General features: G+C 40.1%; 3 protein-coding genes and 1 long non-coding RNA gene across 7 annotated transcripts in view; 2 read left to right on the forward strand and 2 right to left on the reverse strand.

Moving 5' to 3' along the window:
- Nucleotides 1-661: 661 nt before the first annotated feature.
- Nucleotides 662-17,065, reverse strand: MYSM1 (Myb like, SWIRM and MPN domains 1). 3 transcript variants are annotated; one of them, XM_090146731.1, is made up of 20 exons: nucleotides 16,850-17,065; nucleotides 15,514-15,589; nucleotides 15,248-15,318; nucleotides 14,241-14,318; nucleotides 14,079-14,105; nucleotides 13,561-13,639; nucleotides 12,782-12,880; nucleotides 11,816-12,579; nucleotides 10,549-10,679; nucleotides 9,832-9,935; nucleotides 8,816-8,893; nucleotides 7,426-7,514; nucleotides 7,057-7,111; nucleotides 6,922-6,972; nucleotides 6,448-6,522; nucleotides 5,983-6,171; nucleotides 5,564-5,612; nucleotides 3,614-3,719; nucleotides 3,437-3,494; nucleotides 662-2,474 (listed from the first exon to the last, which is right to left on the reverse strand). In XM_090146731.1, the coding sequence occupies exons 1-20, from the start codon at nucleotides 16,993-16,995 to the stop codon at nucleotides 2,310-2,312; spliced, it is 2,490 nt and encodes an 829-aa protein (XP_090002857.1). In that variant the 5' UTR covers nucleotides 16,996-17,065; the 3' UTR covers nucleotides 662-2,309. The 3 variants fall into 3 exon arrangements, with proteins under 3 accessions (XP_090002857.1, XP_031459128.2, XP_090002858.1); XM_031603268.2 differs by having other exon boundaries at nucleotides 5,564-5,696; nucleotides 16,850-17,064; XM_090146732.1 differs by having other exon boundaries at nucleotides 5,564-5,696; nucleotides 16,818-16,916.
- LOC149916903 (uncharacterized) lies at nucleotides 2,488-4,476 on the forward strand. Its single transcript, XR_016469375.1, has 2 exons — nucleotides 2,488-2,798; nucleotides 4,393-4,476. It is a non-coding gene; the product is annotated as an uncharacterized LOC149916903 (long non-coding RNA).
- FGGY (FGGY carbohydrate kinase domain containing) overlaps nucleotides 16,992-20,824 on the forward strand; it is a 284,438-nt gene continuing 280,605 nt past the window's right edge. For both annotated transcript variants that reach the window (XM_090146739.1, XM_090146742.1), the window contains exon 1: nucleotides 16,992-17,084. The gene's annotated coding sequence lies outside the window, so the exon portion shown is untranslated. The remainder of the gene's footprint in view (nucleotides 17,085-20,824) is intronic.
- On the reverse strand, nucleotides 17,781-20,486 carry LOC116235252 (CARD- and ANK-domain containing inflammasome adapter protein-like). Its single transcript, XM_031603279.2, has one exon. It carries the CDS (start codon nucleotides 20,420-20,422, stop codon nucleotides 18,119-18,121), a length of 2,304 nt encoding a protein of 767 aa, XP_031459139.2. The 5' UTR covers nucleotides 20,423-20,486; the 3' UTR covers nucleotides 17,781-18,118.

Consider the following 20,824-nt stretch of genomic DNA (forward strand, 5'->3'; position numbering starts at 1 on the left):
AGACAAAAATAAATGACAAAAAGCAGAGTATTTCTTACCATGACTCCTGCCCACAAAATTATTACTTGCCCTGATGGATACACTATTTCCAATCCACATACCACATGGTGTGGTGACATGGGATTATGGTGGCACTACCAGTTTGTGTCCCCCCTCACCCTTCCGACACTTGGACGTGTTGCCAATGGATAACCTTTAGAATCAGAATCAGCCTTGGGAAACCTGGTGCCTTTTGAAGCTCAGTTCTGCACAGTATTCTCCGGAGATCTGAACTGCTTCAGAAGTTGTTTGACTCAAAATTCTTCTGACTTAATGTGACTTAAAATCAATTAATACAACTGTATTGCTTTAACTCACTTTAATTCTTAAGCAGAAAAGCAGCCAGCACGTTCTTACTACTACTTTGGTAATACTGACATTCGTGTATATGGACAAAGAATGGTGTCTACTTCATATTGCTGTTACATATGAGGTTGAAATTTTCTTCTAGTTTATAGGAGAACTACAGCTTTTAGTACATACTGTATATAGCATATGATTTCTCTAGAATATCCTATGCAAAACTGCAGTAGAACTCCTCACGCTGAAGATCATCCCAAAACCAACTCAGGACAGAATGCTTTGTGACCAAGAGTGTTGTCTAAATCAGAAATACAGAAAGTCATGCAGTATTTTTAATTAGGAATTCCCAAAGATGATGATTTAGAATATATATGCAGAGTCAGCATGCCTTAAATAGATGGATGCACCAAGTTATACACAGCAGTGTGATCTAAAAACTGTGCACAAACACACCTGACAGAGAAAGAACAGTCACCAACATTTTTCAGACCATAATCCTCACATGTGCACCGAGAGAACCATCAAATATCAACTGCTCAAACTTTCACACAATCATGTTCTGCACCTTCCACTTCAAAACAGAGACTGACATTATGAGACGTGATTAAAAAAAAAAGGTAATTCTAAACTCTGCAAAGGAATTCCCTCATTAGGATACAACTATACAATTTTAAAGCTTTTCAGATGAAAAGCTGAAGATTTAAACATATAAAATCTTAAATCCCATTTGTAGATGTAGAAGTAGATATACATACATATGTATTTTTCAAATAAGAATCAAATCCATCTTTATCCCTATAAGTATAAAGTCACGTTCTAGCTTGCTTCATGCTTTTCAAAATATTTCTTAGACAGACCTAAGAAACTTTGCCCGAGATAAATCTGTATACTTACATCAAATCTCCACTTGATTTAGAGGGCAAAGTTTAAATTACGTTTTTCTTTGTGTCCCTCCCCCACCCAAAAAAAGACATACTTTTCTGTTTGTTGCTCTATGCTTGCCAACAATGAAGAGCTCGTTTCCACAGGAAACACTGGCAATTAAATGTGGGCAAATCTCAATGATCTGACAGAAAAATATATTTTCTTCCTGTAGAATGGAAGATCAGAAGGACTGTAACCTGTAATAAACAGGAGTTAACATTTCCACTGGAAACAAGCACAACTAGCAATGAGAAGACAACAACTTGCCAGCCTTATCCACACAAAATAAAAGCAAGATGGCAAAGAATGTGCCAAAAAGCTACTTTGAGCTACACATTGTTCATCTCAGTAAAGTGGTCAATTCCCCTTCTGTGAATTCATTTGAACTTAGACTCTCTAAAGCATTAAGGAACAAATCTATGAGTGTCAGATATACACAGCTGTCAATTAAAAAAATACATGAAAACAAAATTCCCAACCTGAAAGATGTAAGAGAACTCTCCTTGAAGACTGAAGCAAGTACTGTGGGCAGCTTGTCCTTCCCCCCAAATCCCAGACTGGGGTATAATTCACTAACCCTGTGATACATGGTTTCTCCATAGCTCCTCATGTAGCCTGATCACACTCACCGGGAATTCTTTGGTTTCTTTGAACCATAACAAAACAAAGAGGCTGGATACTTTAACTGTTACTATTAAAATGGGTAACAATTTTGAAAGTGTTGATATAATGCAAGAAGGAAAAGAAACTAGAGGGTGAAATAAGCATTAAAAAAAATAATTCAGACTTGTTTTGTTTAAGCCATCACATTGACAATGGCCTCAAGTTGTGCCAGGGGAGATTCAGGCTGGATGCCAGGAAACACTGCTTTTTTGAAAGAGTGGTCAGGCACTGGAATGGGCCCAGGGAGGAGTCACCAACCCTGAAGGTGTTCAAGGAACATTTTGATGCTGTGTTGAGGGACATGGATTAGTGAGAATTACTGGTGATAGGTGGACTGTTGGACTGGATGACCGGGTAGGTCTTCTCCAACCTTGGTGACTCTATGATTCTAATTCACTTGAACATTCATTCTTGTTTTCTTCAGAATTACTCTTCTTTTCACTCTTGTACATGGAAAGGAATAAGTTTTCTATTTGAGTCAAGAACTCTTCAGCAATGAAGCAGTTTGTTACCTTGCCCAAAGTCTTCCTCATGCACTCCAACAGCTAGTCAAGAGAAAATGCAATTTTAAAGTTGTTTTCATGAATTTTTATTTCCTTCTAACTACTTAGTATTTTGAACTGGTTTTTAATTTACTTACTTTAAGATTAAGTTCAACTGAACAACACAGATTTCAGAAAAGAACAGCTACATATGAACAAATGGGTGATCTTTCTACACTGGGTCTTTACGGAAAAAAAAAAAAAACCACTCAAAAAAGAGCCATACTCCACTAAAGCAGAAAGGAACAACACTTCATGGTCTTTGTGATCAGCTCGTGCTCAATAACTGGCTATGACAAAGAAAGAACTGACAGCCTTTTGTGGAGGGTGCGTATTATTTTGTAAATTACAAATTTACACAACAGCTAAATTCAAGAGAATTCTACTACCTCGATTTCAGGTGTAAGCTATTTATAGGCAAAGCCACATTGTGAGGGGGAAAAAGAGACATGGATAATTATTGTGTATGTTTTCTGTTGATGCCTTTTGCTTTGGGCAGATTTTCTGTTTTGTTTGTGCAATTAGTGTTACAGCTGTAGTTGTTTAGAACCTCATAGCGATGATTACACTGACTGGAAAATTGAAATTTTCACTTAAGTGTAATAAACACAGTACAGCTCCACTTTACTGATAGAATAAAGGACTAGGAAGTCTCAAGCTTCTCTCAACATGTGTGCAGTTCTCACACTGAAAGCACACAGCGTGCTGAGATGTTATGCATTTGCCATTCATTCTCCCCCAAACAGAGGTTAAAATTTAGCACCTGTCTTACTGTTATCCCCACTATCTCAAGCAAGCATCCTTATTGTCATTGTGTTTGTAAGCAGCAAGCTGCACCACAGAAGTCATTTACTGGGATTAGTTTATGTCTCTAATATTTAAATGTGACACCTGATGATACTAAACAGACATGTTTTAAATAGTATTTTAAATTATAAAGCCTGAGAATCAAAAGCAGCACTTACTTTCTGCAAACAAGTCAGGTCAGAATCTCTATGAAAAATTTTATCCATGGGGACACTGCTGTTGAAAGAAAAGAAAGAAAGCAGTAGAAAGGTTAGAGCAGATATATATCTTTACTGAAACACAATAATAAACATACACTCAGGTTAGAATTTCTGCATATTACAAAGCAAACATACCTGTGACAGAATCTGTATTTTTCAATTATCCATCTTGTTTTTTCAAATATTAATTCCCACTGAGGTTCCTCTGACATTTGCTGTATTTCAAATTTGTAGGGCAGGCCTGTAATAAATCGAACACAAATACTTACTGCATAATGTTTTTACATATACATTCAAATATCTTCAGGTCACTGACACTTAACACTTGTCAGTGTTAAGGATGTTCAAGTGTGATACTTTGGATGGGAAATTTAATTTTGGTGGGTGTCTGTGTAAGGAGAAGAAGAAGGGAAAAAGAAATCCACAATGTAACAGAAAAATGGCAATGTGAATTGAGTTCTTTTAAGTCAGAACCACTTAGTCTCTGTAAGATCTGTGTGGCTATTAAACAAGAAAGAAAAGAAGACTGGTTTCCACGTATGAACGTAGAATGTTTAACTACTGTTCCAGGCTTCAGAGGAATTTTCCTGTAGGAAGAAATTCCGCTAGTTTATTGAAGGTACAGAGGTGTGGAGGGGGCAAATCTAGCAAATATTTGGTAAGAGTTACTTGGAAAGCACAAAGTCAGGTACCAAAAATGAGAGAAAATGGTAAATTTCAGATACTAATTCAAAAAACAAAACAAAAACAAAAAACCCTCTTTCCCAAGATCCTAAGAATTCAATGAGATGAGTTGCATGCTTTTGAACTATACCTCAGTGCAATGAAAATAGAGCAATCAATACAATTTGTTAGTTGAGCCTGCAAAAATATTTATAGATCTCGTTAAATACTGATTTTGTTCCTTTGCACAGAACTCCAGCACTACTGCTACAGCGTGACACATCTCAAGAGCCAGCTGAGATGCCACTTTGTTAAGATGCTGTTTTCAGAGGTAAGCAGAAATATTAAGTAGTCATATCAGATGGAAAATGTATGTGACCGAGAAAATATCTACTTCTAAGGCCAGATAACATTTCTACAGATTTTAACCCCACAATGCAGATGTGGCACAAGTGGGAAACAGAAGGATAGAAAAACCCAAAGAACTAAACATTACAGTACAAGTACTGCACAGATGTGATCACCACTTCATTTCCCCTAGACTACAAAGCAAGTCTCCAGACAGATGGTCTCTGCTGCTTACATCCACAGGAAAAAAACAGAGGGAGAACTGTCAGATCACATGGCCTCTTCTACTGCCTTGCCAAGAACACTGGATATCTTCATGTTTGGATACAGAAATCAGGTCTTAAAATTGGAGAAGGAAGAAGAGAGAAGAGGCAGAGACCATGACTGTATTCTGTTATCCTGGGATTTATCCTCAGATTATTATCAGGCAACGAGAGGAATACCCAATCAACATCAGAAATTCCAAATATTTTATATTAAGTGACTGAACTATTCAAGAAAGAAAAACATCCCGTTTTCACAAAACATCAGTTATATTCTTAAGCAACCATTTACTCTCTTTGGTTGAGATTCATGCCTGGACAACTGGCAAGTTTGATCTCTCAGCCTTCTGAATATTTAGTTACTCGAGTAAGAATTTTCCACCTCTACAGCAGCCAAGTCTTTGCTATAGTATTTCTGGCCTCCTCTATCAGAGGATTTAAACTTTGCTGCTTTACAAAATTCAAGTAAAGCATATGAAAGAGTTTCTCAGATTTTCATGTGGATGCTGTATGTAAGCGTACCCTGCTCTGATTCCTTTCTTTCTTCCCCAGATTGTGAGAAATGCTACAATGTCAGTAAACAGCAAACACAATCTTTTATCTATTCATGCCTGTACATATCCTCCTAACAGCAAGGGCTACTTGCAGGACTATCCTTTAGGAGCAATTCCTCATTTTGTACAGTGCAAGTCCTTCCTTAGCAACATACGCCCGTTTCTCTAGGCCTGGCTCAAGAGTATGCAATATTTTTCTCCTTAGTATCTAAAAGGATAAGAGAAGCTAAAACAATGGGTAAACTATCAGTACTTACGGTAGGAACCATCAGAACTGATCTCATCACTGATCACCAGGCAAGTAATCTGAGAATACGGGAGAGGATTATTTCGGTTGTAAGGACTTACAATCATCCCAATGAACATGGCACCACCCCTGGAGAAATAACTCTTAAAACAAACAAACAAAACCACACATCAGAAATAAGCATTTTTCACAACAGCATCCTGAAATTAAAGAATAGACAAGAATAGTGGAAAGTCTGGGAAGCATTCATACGTGTTCAACCTCATTTAAACCAGCTCAGCGTCAGCATGCTGCATAAATTACAAAACAACACATGAACATGCTTTTAACATGCAGCAGTGCAGAAATGTGCATTAACATTGTAAACGGGCTTTAGGGGTTTTGCACTTTTTTTGGTTATTTATTATTAATGTACAGACCAGTAAGTACCTGATATTTAGCTTGAGTGTCAATATCTCGTATAGAGGGGTTGGGGTCAAATGCTGGGTGGGAATGGTACCACCCAATAACACTGTACCCTCTGGCAGCAAGTGTTTCTGAGGCCTGCGTTTGAGATACAGGATCCATCTCACACTGCAGTCCTGTACTGAGGCTATTGCACGGCTCTGCTGCACAAACCTGTTAAAAAAGTCTCCAGATGGATAAATGCAAGAAATCTTAATCAGTTCAATAAGATTCATTAAAAGAATTTTAAGTCACATGCCAGATCTTCCTTGTGAAAGAGCTGACAAACCAACACTTTAACACAAAGCATAAAAATCATTTCAAGATTGTGGTAATTAACTTCAACTTCAATATGCTTGAAGTAGATGCCCCGAAGAAATAACATTTACATCAATTCAAATACAACAGTTTTAATGACATAGAGAAAATGGAAAAAAGATAAACACTTACTTCTACAACTTTATCAGCTTCAGAGTATCTTCCACCTAGCAACCCTATTACTTCTGCCATAGACACATGTGAGTGCTAAAATGATATTAAACAATTATTAAAGTTCAAGCTGTATAATTTCTCCATACTTTGATTTGCACTTTATAGAACACATTGGCTTCACAATTGCAATTCAGTAATTTCTCAGTGACATTTATAAGGAGAACTTTGGCTATTTTAGCATCTTTAGCTGTCCTATGTTTCAATTGAAAGTAAACAAAAATGTCATGTTTGCTTATTATACACATGCATGTTTATAATGCACCTGTATAACACTTCTATCCATTAAGCAATGCTAACTTCAGAAATCCCAAAGCATTCAAAAACTGCAAGAACTAAAAGCTGCATTGCTAAATCTAATCATGTTGCCCATAAAAACAACCCCCCCCCAACATATACATCATAGCTTTCAGTAAGATAAAACTTCATCCTCACCAAATCCATTATTAAAAGTGCTTCTGAAGACACTTTCACTTGAAAAGGTTCCTGAAAACACAAACACAATAATGAGCATAATGAAAGTAATGTGACTAAATAAAGCATTATCGATATTCACTCATAGATACATACCTGTTTTTCTTCAGTGAACAAACAGCATGGTATCAGCTGAAAGGGATCAAAGGAACTATAAAATGAAAGAAAATTTCTCTAAAGATGCAGGACAGTCAGGAAACTTTCCTAGTTTCCCACTGTCTCCTCAATAGAGGAAGAAGAGAATTTCTTCATTGTATGTCTTTCATCTCATACTATGAAGACTTCCACCAAATACAGAAGTTCACCTCCCACACTTTTGAATTTCAGCATTTAACATCCAAAATGCTACACGTTCTTTCTGCCCATGATACATATTACTGATTTGCAGTGTTCCAGCCTGATCCATGCAAGCCAATTGTTTTATTTCTAGAAGACCTATTTTGGAACATGATGTACAGCAAATACCTTTTTAATTGTCTTGAACCTTTAGATGCTTTTGCAGGCTTCAGTTTTTCTTCTTCTCTTCTTCTTGCTAATTCTTCAGCAGACAGATGCTAAAAAATAATTGCAAAAATCTGTCTCAGTGTCTTGAATGAATCCTCGACATCACTGCCCTCCTTATGTGCCACCAATTACAGTCTTCCACTGTAATCTGTGGTCACAAAGTACCAGAACACCTTTTCAGGGATTAGCATTTTCACATTTCATTGCAAACCAAAGCTGTGTTCTGCAGAAGGTGTATTTGCTAACCAGGGCTGTACAAGAAACACTTCTGTCAGCATAACACTACAGAAGTGAGTGTTACAGATGCTTACTACTGAAGGCTGTGAACTTAAGTGATTTTATTTTATTTTATTTTTTTTGGTGAGGAAGGGTTCAAGAATAACAGAATGTTTCCTGTTCTTCACTTTTTCTAAATTCTGAACTTGTAAGAATGGATAGACTTGAGGAAGCATCCTCTACATCTTCTTTAAAGCCTTAAAACTTCTTCACAGAGGACAGTACTTCTGGGGATATTGCTAGAATCCTTGCTAACTCACCAACTCACGTCATCTGCATTACAAGTACAAAGAGACCATGCTGGATCAAAAGAAAAATAACTTTGTACCTTATTCACTTGTACTGTCCAGTAAGGTTAAAGGGAACTAATGGAAAAACAAGATTTTCTGAGAACTAGTCCAATTCCTCTCACATCAAGGATCAAGTTCTCCATTTATGCAGTCTGCATACACTCTGACAATCAAGGTTGCTCTATTCTAAATATTCAGGGTAAACCATGCAACTAAAGTATGTGTCAATTTTTTAATTTTTTTTTAATTAACAGTAGAAATCTAGCTTAGTGTTCCAAAATCCAGAATGAACAAGAATTAAGCAACTCCTTTTTCTTTTTGGAAAAGGGGACCAATCTTTCCCTGTTAGATTCATGGCAAATCTGAACTAAGTAAAACAGATATGAGCCAAAATAAGGCCAATTTATTTTAGGTTATAGCCAAAAGGAATCAGTACAGAAATTAATTTCAGCTTATCCTGATCCTCAATGATTTGATATTTTAATCTTAGCACTGCATTAAACCATCCCCCACCACATAAAGGGCTTAATTAAACTGAGGCAAAAACAACTTTTCTATAACTAAAGGGTCATGAAGTTTCATACAAGATGAGGCAAAGAGCTCTGTAGGTGTTCAACTGTGCAGATCCATCCATGCTCACAGCATGAACACCTTTGCAAACACCAAAGTACAGTCACTTATCAGCAGATGTAACAGCTGCAGGATTTATTGTAACAGCAAGCAATACCACCTGCTAACAATTATTAGTAATCAAATATGTAAATGAAGGTTCAAAACCAGGTTACCTCAAATGTCTGCCCTTCCAAATCCTTAGCATCACACCAGTTTCCCCAAGGGTCTCGGACTCGCCGTCTTCTTGTACGCTGCAGAAAGTAAATCAACACAAATCAAGGATCAAACTCATGCAAAAAACCTCCTTTGCTGTGTTTAATCAGCTGTAAGAACATCATCCAAAAGATTACTGCCACGTGAGCTTTCTTAACACTGTGACATACTGCCAGAAAACACACTGGAATTCTGCAGAATTGAGTAGTTCACAATCTGTCACAAAATATCATCAGTGATGTTTTCAGGTTTTTAAGGCTGTAAAGAACACCTGGATATCAATCCATGGAACATCAATGTCCCTGACAGCAACAGCAAACTATTATCCAACTGTGAATTACAGGACAGGCAATGCAGAAAACTATCAACCAGTGTGTGCGTGCCTTGTGTAAACTACTGCTCTTCATCTGAAGCTTTTTTTTCCTTAATGGGATTGATTTTGTTTTCTTCTCATCAACTGATTTATTTTCCTATGAATTACTTCAAAATGCTACATTAAATGTAAATATGGCAAACCTTGGTAATTCATCTAATTATGAATGAGTTACTACTGTACTTAATTGCGTGCATAAGACTCTCAGTAAGTCACCTGACATACCCAGTCTACTTAATGATTAAGACACAAGCAACATAACCTCACTCTACTGATACACTCTACTGTTTTCTGACTAATTTATACAAACAGATTATGGGCTGCTGGGGGGGGAAGGGGTTGAGATTCCAGGAAAAAGACTGTACCAAATCTCAGTGAAGTAGCTGGGCAATTAATGTGCAAGAGAACAGAAAATAGAACAGATACCAGTCAAAAAAAAAAAAAAAAAAAATTCTGCTTAAACTGATACTTGCACTGAAAGGTGCTCTAATGAAACTGCAAACTGAACAAGAGAAGTAGTTTCCTGAGATGGCCTGGCTTGAAAAGACCTGCATGTCAAATTTTCCACCACCCACTCTCTTCTCCCTGACCCCCAAAACATACCATGGACTGCAAACGCTGAGCAAGCTGGTATGCTTCCACTGTGTCTTTGCCTTCCTTGGACCGTGATTTATCAGCTGGTTGTGGTCTGTTATAGACAGCCTGTTCTACAGGAAATACAAGAGATACACACTGTGCTTCAGTAATGTTTGAAGTGATAGACAAATGCCATAAAGAAAGAAAAAAGTCAGCATACAGACAGCTTTTGATGGTCATGTTGATGAGTGATTCTATAGTTTTCTCTCACTACCACAGCATTTCTAAGAAGGGAAAACCTCCTTCCATTAATTCATTTGAAATAACTTCCATTTTGGACAGGATTTATTGTAGGACATTCCTCCCTACCAAGGTGTCTGTCCTTCAGCTTTGGACCAGAGTCAACCCATTACAGGGACTCCAAAACTGAGCATCAATTGACAGTAATTTTCAGGTATCTATATATACTTTTAACATGCCAATTAATTTCAACATTTGTATGTTGTAAAAAAAAAAAAAAAAAAAAAACAGTAGCCTTGAGAGTGGAGACTGCTTTATTCCCAAAATGATTCGATTATGATTCAATATGGGGAAGTAGGAAAAAAAAAACCACATCCGTTCTTCACGTGAAAATATTCATTTTAATAAAAAAGCTGACAAGCAATAGCTGGTCTCAGCACACACTGACTATAATTTCAGTTCTGAATCAATTCTGATTAAAAAAAATATATATATATTTTTTACCACAGCCAAAGTTAATTGCTCCTATTAATTCCAAGTACGTGTGGATACGTCCAATACAGTTTACATCACCGCAGTTCTTAAGGCCCGGACGTACTGAGGTCTTGTTCAGGTATTTGGGTTTACATCTCTCCCTAAAAGAAAACAGAACAACACATCATCCAATAGAAAACAAGTCAGGTGGAGGTGATACAGTGAAGTGTTTTACCCAGATGCAAACACCACGCGCCGCTGTGCAGAGCAATCGCAGCAAAAACACAGGTTTCACAAAACATATGCAGTTCATTTTAGGGTTATTCATACACACTCATATTCAGGCAGTGTGAAACTTCTGTTCCATGCTTTAAAACAAACTCTTCAATGTGATATGCCAGGAAGCAACGAATTACTCAGAAGTACTGCGATTCTTTTAAACTAAATTCAGAATGTCTACATTACATTCCTTGGAATAACTCATATAATCACATGCATCCTTGGTGTAACAAACAAGCCTGTTTTCACTCTGTACACACATTACTTGTTCTGAGGCTGATACTGAGTTATTTGAGCTTAATCTCTCTCCAGTATGGAATGTCAGTTTCTTTGCTACTAGAATAAGCTGTTAGCACAGGGACCACTCAGTGACAACCTACTAAAATTTGCTAATTCTTCCTGCTAAAAAGCAAAGTAACCCAGCTAATGAGCACACAAAACAGAACTGCAACAACCCATATATTCAGCCTGCTACCACAAATATTAAAGGTTCTTTGAACTGATCTTTTGGAGATGGAATATAAAACATTCAAATGTACAAACACCACTCAAAAGTGATTCTTAATTTGAAATATTATTTGGTCAACATTATTTTCTCCAGTGCAGACTGTTCTTCCAACTGCTCTTATGCACAGGCACTACCACAGTTATCAATAAGGAATTAAAATAGGTCTTCTGAAGAAACATTTATTGAAAATATCTAAGGATTCTTATATGCTGAATGAGTAAAGTAAAGAAGCATAACAAAAACAGAGGTGGTTTATTCTCATATATATAGGACATAAATTTCCATAACGCTTCAAAAAGCACTTTCACTGCTTAGCTTCCAGAATCCCAGAACTGGGAAGAGATGAAATAAGCAGCACCAATCAGTGCCATTCACTGATCATCTTTAGAATATTACTACAAACTTACTTCTACTCTTTTCAAAACCTGTTTGTACTGTTTTAACTACAACAAACCAGGGCAAGTGTGATTTTAATGACTTACTGAAAGAAGTGAAATGAATGCATCTTACCACTGATCCAAAATATAATTCCTAATTTTCAAGTAACGCTCTGGTGTTTTGGCCTGGCGTCCTTCAAAGAATTCAGGAATAGCTTGCTTCTCTTCTTCCAAGATGATGTTTCTATCAATCTCCACTTCTTGATCAGGTGGCTTAAGAGCCTCTGCTTCTTCCTGATGATCTTCATCCACTTGGCAGGGGGGATGAAAAAGCAGTCCATTATCAGCCAGGTCTCTCTGTTCCTCATGAAGCTCCTGCTCAGTTATTTGTTTAGAACCATGAGACGCTCCTGTTCTACCCTGTTCAGCCTTCTCTATAAAATCATTGCACTGCTGGTAATCCAAGTTCACAGATTTATCACCGTTCACGTGCTGAGAACATGTTGCTGCAACATCCTGAGACAGTAATGTGTCCACTGTGCGTTGCTTGGTATTCTGAGATTCTTCCTTCTGGGAAGAAACAGCAGAACTATGTCCAACTTTTGGAAAAGTTTGCTCCGTTTCTTTTGTTTCTTCAGCTGGACTTTCTGAAATTATGGATAATTCAGATTTTCCAATATCTTGCTGGAAAGCAGGAGAAAACAGTTCATCCATGTCATCAGTTATATCTACTTCTTCATCGTCCGACAGCTTTTCAATTTTCACTGCATTCAGGTTAGGGTCTGCACGGCCTCTCAAGTTTCCAGCTGACCATGCTTCTTCCCTTACCCCATCTTCAGTGGGAAGGCTGCCACCATGCTGACTTTGCTCTTCTCTTTCAGAACCATCATTTTTTGCCTAAGGGGAGCATAAAATACTTTAAGAAGGGGAAAAAAAAATGGAAACATCCCCCTCTGTCTTCCAGACAGTCAGAACTATTTTACTTGACAGCAGACGGACATTCTGAGGGAGGTGTTTGATGGGCTGACAAAGCAATAGAAATACCAAAATCATTCAAAGCAAACTAATTTTACAACAATACTTGAAATGCTCTGTTTACCTTGTTCTTAAAGTACTGCCTGGCATAGCTCTTTACTTGTAGAACAGTACGACTCCCAATCAACTTGGCAATTTTTGTCCAGCGGCGGCCAAACTTCACCTAGCACAACAAAGCACTCCTGAGTTACTCAGCCTCTAACATTCCAGTTTATACCCAAGAACTGTTTAATAGCTCAGTTTTGCATTACAAACTCACGAACAGTACAGCTGAACCCAAGAAGCTCAGTAATCATCTTGCACCAAGAAAAGCACTGCATCCAACAGTAACAAGCACTGCTATTCCTCACTCATTGTAGACATGCTGAAATTCCATTGTTTACTAACCCAAGGAATCTTACTGAAATGAGTTTATGCTTGCTGAAGCAAACCCTATTGCATTCAGCAGTGCACAACCACGTAATCTCTGAAGACCTTATAATACTAGCTGCAGGATTTCACTTCCATTAGTTGACTTACCCTATGCGTTCTGTAGTTAAAGCATGCTTAACATCAGCAGTGTGGCTGTGCAATTCAGGAAGCAACGTATTTCAGATATTTTGTGATCTCAAATTGTAATCAGTCCCAAGTGAACAAAACACACAGAGCCATTTCTGGCAATTAATCAGTACAGATCGATTTATAAAAATGCTGTCACTAAAGAATTTAATATAAAAATTAATTCTTATCAAATTAGAAGTACACAAAAAGCAGCAGCTAAACAACATCTTTATTTATGGTTAGTTTATTATTTAAGATAACTTAATGATCTATTCAAAATGTTACACATTGATGCAATCATACCAGCCCTTGTTCAAATAGTTCTTTTTCTTCTGATGTCCACTTCAGTGAGTAGCTACCTGGTTTTGTAGGAGATCGCACCCTAAGAACAGGAAAGAAATGAGGTAATGGCTTCTTAAACACATCTTCCCAAACCCCTGTAACTGAAGACAGCCCCTGACAAGGACACTACTGATCATCTCCTGTAAAGCTCATGGTGTCGTCTGAAGCACCAACTTGGCTGATAGACTGGGAAACATGTCAGTTCTCCATCACAGAGGAAGACTCCAGATAACCATGAAAGCCAACCTGAATTAGCATTTTTTTTTTAAATAAGGACCACTGTGCTATAAAACAAACCAACAAACCAGCAACAAAGCACAACAAATTAGTTTACTACAGGCCTTTTGTTATATACAGTATTTCTGTGTGCTGAAAGATCCCAATAATTTGGGGGAGCTAACATTTTTGGGTGTGCATTCTGTAACTTAACAAAAACTGGAAGCTATGCTGAAAAAAGGCAACTGTGACAATTTACGTACATGGCTTTTCCAGTTTTCTTATGTGGGCTGCAAATACAAAAACAGAATGAAATTAGAAATTAGTAAATGTGATACAATTGCACATATCTGCAATTAACCAGCTTTTGATTTCTTGTTAATTAATTTCTTATTATCTGAGAACTTTCCAAGTACACAGCTTACCTTTTCACAGATCTTTTTTCTGCTTCCTTTTGACTGAGCCATATTTTCTCAGAAAGCGATTTATTTGATAGATAATATCTGAAATTGTTACTAAGAAAGTTTTCAAAGTATCAAAGATGGGAGAATTCTAGAAATCTTACTGATTACATTGGTTCATAATAATTCAGTTGTAGAAATGCTGCATGTATGGCTTTAGAAACTGAAATTTCACGTGCTCCTATTAGTTTAATACAGAAGGCAGTGATGCTTGTTTTCTGAATGCACACACTCACCCACCTGGAGTGAGTTAAGTGTCCTGTTTCTACAATAGGCTTTTGCTTTTTTGACACAGAAACCATAATGAAATAACTTTCTTTGTATCGATGCCTTATCCATTTTCAGTTTACCCTCAACAATTTACTACGTTGGGAAAATTACTTTATTTTCTTGTTTCTTTTCTTACTTAGAGTCAGTCACAAAAAGAGTATAAAAATGAATGGGACCATCGTCAGTACTGCCATCACTACCCCAGTCTACTGAGGGTCACTGTTGTTTCTACTTATTTAAACTCGTATGCACATAGACAGACAAAAAAAAGGTAGTATAACAGCTCAAATTAAGCAAAATTCACAAAAGAAAATAGCAATTTTTGGTGAAAATGGCTGTTTGAGCAGGTTTGCTTCGGCTCTGTCAGCACAACACTGGAGGTAGCACTGAAAAAGCAGCTGACATGGAAAGGAACACGATTTAGGCACCAGGGCCAGCCTAAAGCTGAAAAGCTTTGGAATCCTACTCTTCATACTCTCAACTGACCTCACAAGGACATTTTGTTTCCAGTACCTCAACTATGTAATTGTGGCTATGGATACATACTGTCAACGGATTGAAGAAGCCAAAGACTTACTAGCAACAGGAGAAGCTGTGGGTAGCTACATGACTCAATTACCTGACAGTGCTTCAGTCACACTGCCAAGCAAACAATTTGGCCAGTTCCTTTGTAATCAAGAAGCAAATCAGAAAAAGGATACTCTTCCTCCAGCAGCATTTTCTCAATGACAGCCCTGTTTTCTTCACTAATGCTGCTGTCCAATGTCCACGGCTGCAAACAACACAAACATTTCTTAGTCCTTGGATTCTGTTATGCTGTTATTTAAGTATCAAGAATCAATATACAAACAGCTTCTGAAAATAAGCAAAAAACAGTGTTTAATAAGCTAAAAGGGGATGTACATGGAGGTAAGACTGAAGTTGTAATAGCCTTGCTAGAAGCACCATTCAATTAAAAATAACTTACAAGACTGTTATCAGTTCTCCAAGATGAATCAAGGTAGTGATCCTGCAGTAAGCTTGACGCTGTGTTTTCATGACCTCTGAAAAAAAAAGTCCCACATTCAAAACCACAAATATATTCTATCAAAATGAATGCATCATTAGCAACTATACCATTAACAGAAGAACGAGATACTAAAATTTAAGTCACGCATTGTAGACTGTTAGCTAATGCCATTATTTTATAATATTCTATAAGGCATAGCCTAACTCCCCCTCAGTAAGTCATCTGTTAGTACTCCGGACAGAACATCTCACCTATCTCACTGCAAACCATACAAGATACCAATGAAACCCTGCACAGTAAGAAGTCCCATCCAAAACCACTGAAAGTAGGAGGGACTTTGCAAAACACACACAGAAGAAGAATACCAGAATTTCATGGGTAATACAGACAAGAAACCTGTTTAACCGTGTCATTCACTTGCATTATGCCCACTTAACATTGCTCCATCTTTGTGAGGTAAGAACATTCCCTTAACAAAGAAATGTCTTCCTGTAGAGGACAGCTTCTGCTGCCGAATGGTTTAACAGAATCTCATCATGTGGGATAGCCAGCACTCTTACAGATTTCATCCAGACTATGCTTAACTTTTCCTGCCAGTATTTGCTTTTTGCCTTTAGAAAACCATCACTAATCAACTTTATTCTACCTTAACATAGCAAAAACCACCCAGTCATTTATGTAATGCCTTGTCATCCACACTTCTGCTTCCAGAACACTGAGACTTGTCTCAAGAGCCATTCTACCCCTTGCTATAGTACTAAAAGCAAATTCTCGTATACTCTGAACTGCTTTGTGCCACATCTCTTTGTAAGCAGGCATATATCGTCGTGTACAGCCAGAAAACAGCGTTACTGCTGTCAGCCCGATATCCCACCCAGCCGCGCAGCAGGAGGTGCTGCTCCACACAACACCGCCTGCTTTCTGTCACAGGGCGATTCCCCTCCTCCTCCCAGCACCGCTGGATCGGGTAAAACCGCTGCCCGCTCACTCCACCATTCTGTCAGACACCGCTTAGCTGCGAATCGCGCCCTGTGTGACAGCCCGTTCCACGCCCGCGGTGCAGATTCGCTCCCTGAGCGCCCGGCCCTGCCGCCGCACAGCTCCTCGCCGCTCCCTCAGCCCCGTCACGGAGCTCAGCGCTGCCCCTCCGCTCCTGCGAGGACCTGCGGCCGCCACGAGGCCTCCTCCCCTCAGCCCCCTTTGCTCCGGGCCGAACAAACCACAAAGAAGCTCGGGCTCCCCGCAGCGGCCGGGCGCCGTACCGGCGGTGTGCCCGCGCACGGCCCTCACTCACTCTGAGGCCGCCTCCCCGGGCGCGGCCGCCAGATCCCCCTCAACGTCCACCTCCGGCTCCTCCGCCGCCATGACAGTGGGCTCACACTTCTCGCGAGACGAGCCGAAGTGTCGCGAGGCGAGGCAGAAGAGAGGCGCTCTGCGCATGCTCAGTTGGCGGCGCGCGCACGCGCGACTGGCAGAAGCGAAGCCGCGCCCTGAGGAGATGCCGGACGGAGGCGGAGAGATGGCGCTGGGTAGGCGGGGCGCCGGGCGGGGAGAGGGCAGCTGAGGGCCAGGCGTGGGGCAACGGGTGTGGTGCAGTGTGGGGAGAGAGAGGAGGTGAAGGGTGGACCCGAACGGGGCGAGAGCGGGCTTGGGGTGCTGGGGGAGGGGGGGTGGAGCTCTCTGAGGAGAAGCGCTCAGGATGAGAGTTAGCGGCCCTAAGTTGTGCCTGCGGAGGTTCGGGTTGGATATCAGGAAATTTCTTGTCGGAAAGAGTCATCGAGCTCTGGTTCTGCTGCCCGGGGAGCGGTGGGGTCACCGTGCCTGGAGGTGATCCGGGACTGTGGGGATGTGGCGCTGAGGAGTGCGGTGGGTTGGTGACCTCAGGCGCCTTTTCCTGCCTTTGCGATTCTGTGATCCTGCACGGTTCCATGTTGGTAGTTCCGCGTTAATGCCGTGCGGCAGCGTATCGAACAGAGATGGCTAAGCAGGGTACGGCCTGGTACTGAGTGCCTGTAGCCCTGCTTCTCTCCTCTGTCCAGGTGCAGCTGTGGAATAGGCTGGCTCAGCTCCCACGTCCAGCCTGGAGCAGCAGTGTGTGGCTGGGCTGGTGAGGGAGGGCAGGGCAGTCTGTCAGCAGTGCTTTGCAGTTAGTTCTGCCTGAGCTAAACAGCCCGAACTGCAGTCTTATCAGCTCCAACATCCCTATGCTCTGTATCCTTGAGGATACAAATGTCTCCTTGTTGATAATAGATGGCTAGTTAAGAACGTGGTGTTTCACTAAGCTATCCGTGCAGGTTTGAGTTGTGATTTATACTACAGAAGGTCAAAAACAGTGCATTTAAGATTGCCACTTTTTAAATTCCAAGTATGAGGTTCATGGGAAAAAGCAGATGCGTAATCAATGCTCCAAAGTTTAATGGTATGTTTAAGATCCTGTTTTCCATGGTTCCCACTGATTACTGACTTAATTTGTCTGTTCTCAATCACACAGAGCCCCAGCACCACCCAAATTATATTAAATAATAATTTTGCCTTTACATTTAGAAATGTTTGCTTTACGTATTTATTTTGCCATCAACATTTTCTTTTTCAGGAGGGTGACAATGTGAGCCTGATTCTCTGTTTTGTTGCATTCAGCTACTTGCAGTGGGGTCTTTTTGAGGCTATTAGCTGCTAGTAAATTGGCTTTTTCTCCTTGTGACCAGTTTACGAGGGAATTTACAGCATTTAAGTGACCAGCCTTGCAAGCACAGTGCAGTGGGGTATCCTTATTGCTGTCTAAGGCATTAATGGCTGCCCCATAACTCAGTAATAAGTTTATCAAGTCGCTGTGCCCATATTCTGCTGCAATATGCAGTACAGTCTTTCTCCAAATGTTTCTATCATCAATATTCTTATTTTTCGTTGATGTCAAAAGAATTTTTACAACTTCTGTGTTTCCTTTGATGGCTGCATAGTGCATGGGAGTACATCCATCCATGTCCTTGACTCCAAGTCTTCCTTTTTTAGCTAGCAGAACTTGAACAATACTGAGATGACCTCGCAGAGCTGCAGCATGCAGAGGTGTTTTTTTCTCCTTGTCTTGTGCACTGGGGTCAGCATTAGCGTTCAGAAGCATCTCCACCATTGTTTTATCTCCCCTTTCACAAGCGAAATGTAGAGGTGATTTTGACTGCTTATCCTTCGCATTAACATTGGCTTTGTGGTGCAACAGCTGTTTGGCAACATCAGCATTACCTCTTTGACTTGCAGTATGCAAGGGAGTAACAAACTCTTTAGTGACAGCATTAATTTTGGCCCCGGCGCTGACTAACGGGCCAACTAATGCTCTGTTGTTGTGCAGTGCAGCAATATGGAGTGGGGTTTCATCAGCCTGATTGGTCACGTTGGCTTCCATCCCCTTGTGCAGGAGCAGGTTGGTGATGGATGCAGCCCCAGCCCGAACTGCCAGGTGCAAAGCTGTGTCTGAAGCAGGGGTTTTTATTCCCAAGTTTCCTCCCTTTTCGATTAGAACTTCTGCACATTCAGCCTTGCCTGTTTCACACGCCAGGAGTAAAGGAGTGTACTGCATTTCATTGCAGGCATTTACATCTGTACCTCTGTCAGCTAAAGCTGCTACAATACCATGCAGATTTTTCTGTACAGCTTTAAAAAGAGCTGACTCCATTACGTCCGATGGCAAATCTTTAGAATATTCTAGCAGTGTTTTGAAGATGGATGGGTGGTTGCTGTTGAAGGCTCTTTCGGCCATGTTGGAATCAACACTGGCTCCAGCTTCCAACAGTACTTTTGCAGTGTTTTCAAAGCCCTGAGAAACAGCATAACTGAGAGCTGTCTGTCCTCTCTCATCCTTCCCATCAATGGGGGCACCACACTTTAAAAGCATTTTTGCCAGACTGCTTTCATCTTTAAGAGCTGCCATGTGCAAAAAGTGATGTAGGTTCCCACTGCTTCTTGCTTCTTCTCTCAGGAACATCTTCAATATGTGACTATGGTCATTTTGTGCAGCCAGATGAAGTGGTGTCTTGCCTTCTTTATCCAAACTGTACATGTGAGCACCACAGCGGAGAAGCACTTTGGCTGCATCACCATGGCCTTTCTCAGCAGCCCTGTGCAGAGGTGTTCTCCCTTTCTGGTCCATCACATCTAGCTGAGCGCCTTTGCTGATCAAATATTCCATTATGCTTAGGTGCCCCTGAGAGGCTGCAATGTGCAGAAGGGTTTCATTTGAAGAGTTTAGTGTGTTAATATCATTATCTTTCAGTGTTTTCTCTAACTCTGAAATATAACCCTTAGCAGCTGCATCAAAGATGCCAATATCAGAATGATGTTTTCTAGGTTTTGCTGCTCCTGAAAGCTGAGTTTCTTTTCCTTTCTTCTTAGTAGCCACTTCATGTCTTTTTCTTCCAGGACTCTCTCTTTCTTCTTGGTACTGTTCACAGCTCTTTTCAAGCCAAACTTTGTCTCTTTCAAGTAAGTATCCTATCAGTTGTCTTCTGGCATCTCTGATGCTTTCATTTACTTCACTGACATATTTTCTCATTTTGTTATAAAGTTTTGGCTCCACTTGCTTTAAACATGGATAGAAAAAGAGCCTGCAGGCTCGTTCACCATGGGAAATTAGGATGTCTAAAACTCGAGAGTTCTTTTCCGTTCGTGTCCTGTAGAAACTCACAACCATCCTTTTTTCTGGAGAAAAAATGCCATTGTCTATGAGGCAGCTCAGAAGGTGGTCGGGATCATTAATGCCTTCTATTAGCTCTTCTCTTTTAGTTCTTAGGACTTCTATTGCGTATGGATTGGTAAATAGGCTGGAATGCATGCTCACCTTGATAAGCAAGAAGAGAACGGAACTATTGTTTAACATCAGAAGTGAAATACAAAGTACCAAAGTTGGGTGACATCACTGCCTGTGAGGTGCTGGAACAGCTGCCCAGAGAGGTGCCCCATCCCTGGAGGTGTTCAAGGCCAGGTTGGATGGGGACCTGGGCAGCCTCGTCTAGTATTAAGTGTGGAGGTTGGTGGCCCTGCATGTGGGGATGGGACTGGATCTTCATGGTCCTTGAGGTCCCTTCCAACCTGGGCCACTCTGTGATTCTGTGATTCTTTTTGATTGAACTCTGAATCAGCAATCACTGTAGTTCAATCTTTAAAGAATGAGAAAGAAATCAAAGCTCACCTTTAGTTCTGGTAGAAGTCCCTTGATTTTTCTCTGCTGTCCCTTAGCAACAAGTGAGGTTCAATAACAAAACAAAAACCGGTGATACAT

This window comes from Phasianus colchicus, chromosome 9, assembly GCF_987193195.1.
Source record: "Phasianus colchicus chromosome 9, bPhaCol1.hap1.1, whole genome shotgun sequence".
NCBI lineage: Eukaryota > Metazoa > Chordata > Aves > Galliformes > Phasianidae > Phasianus > Phasianus colchicus.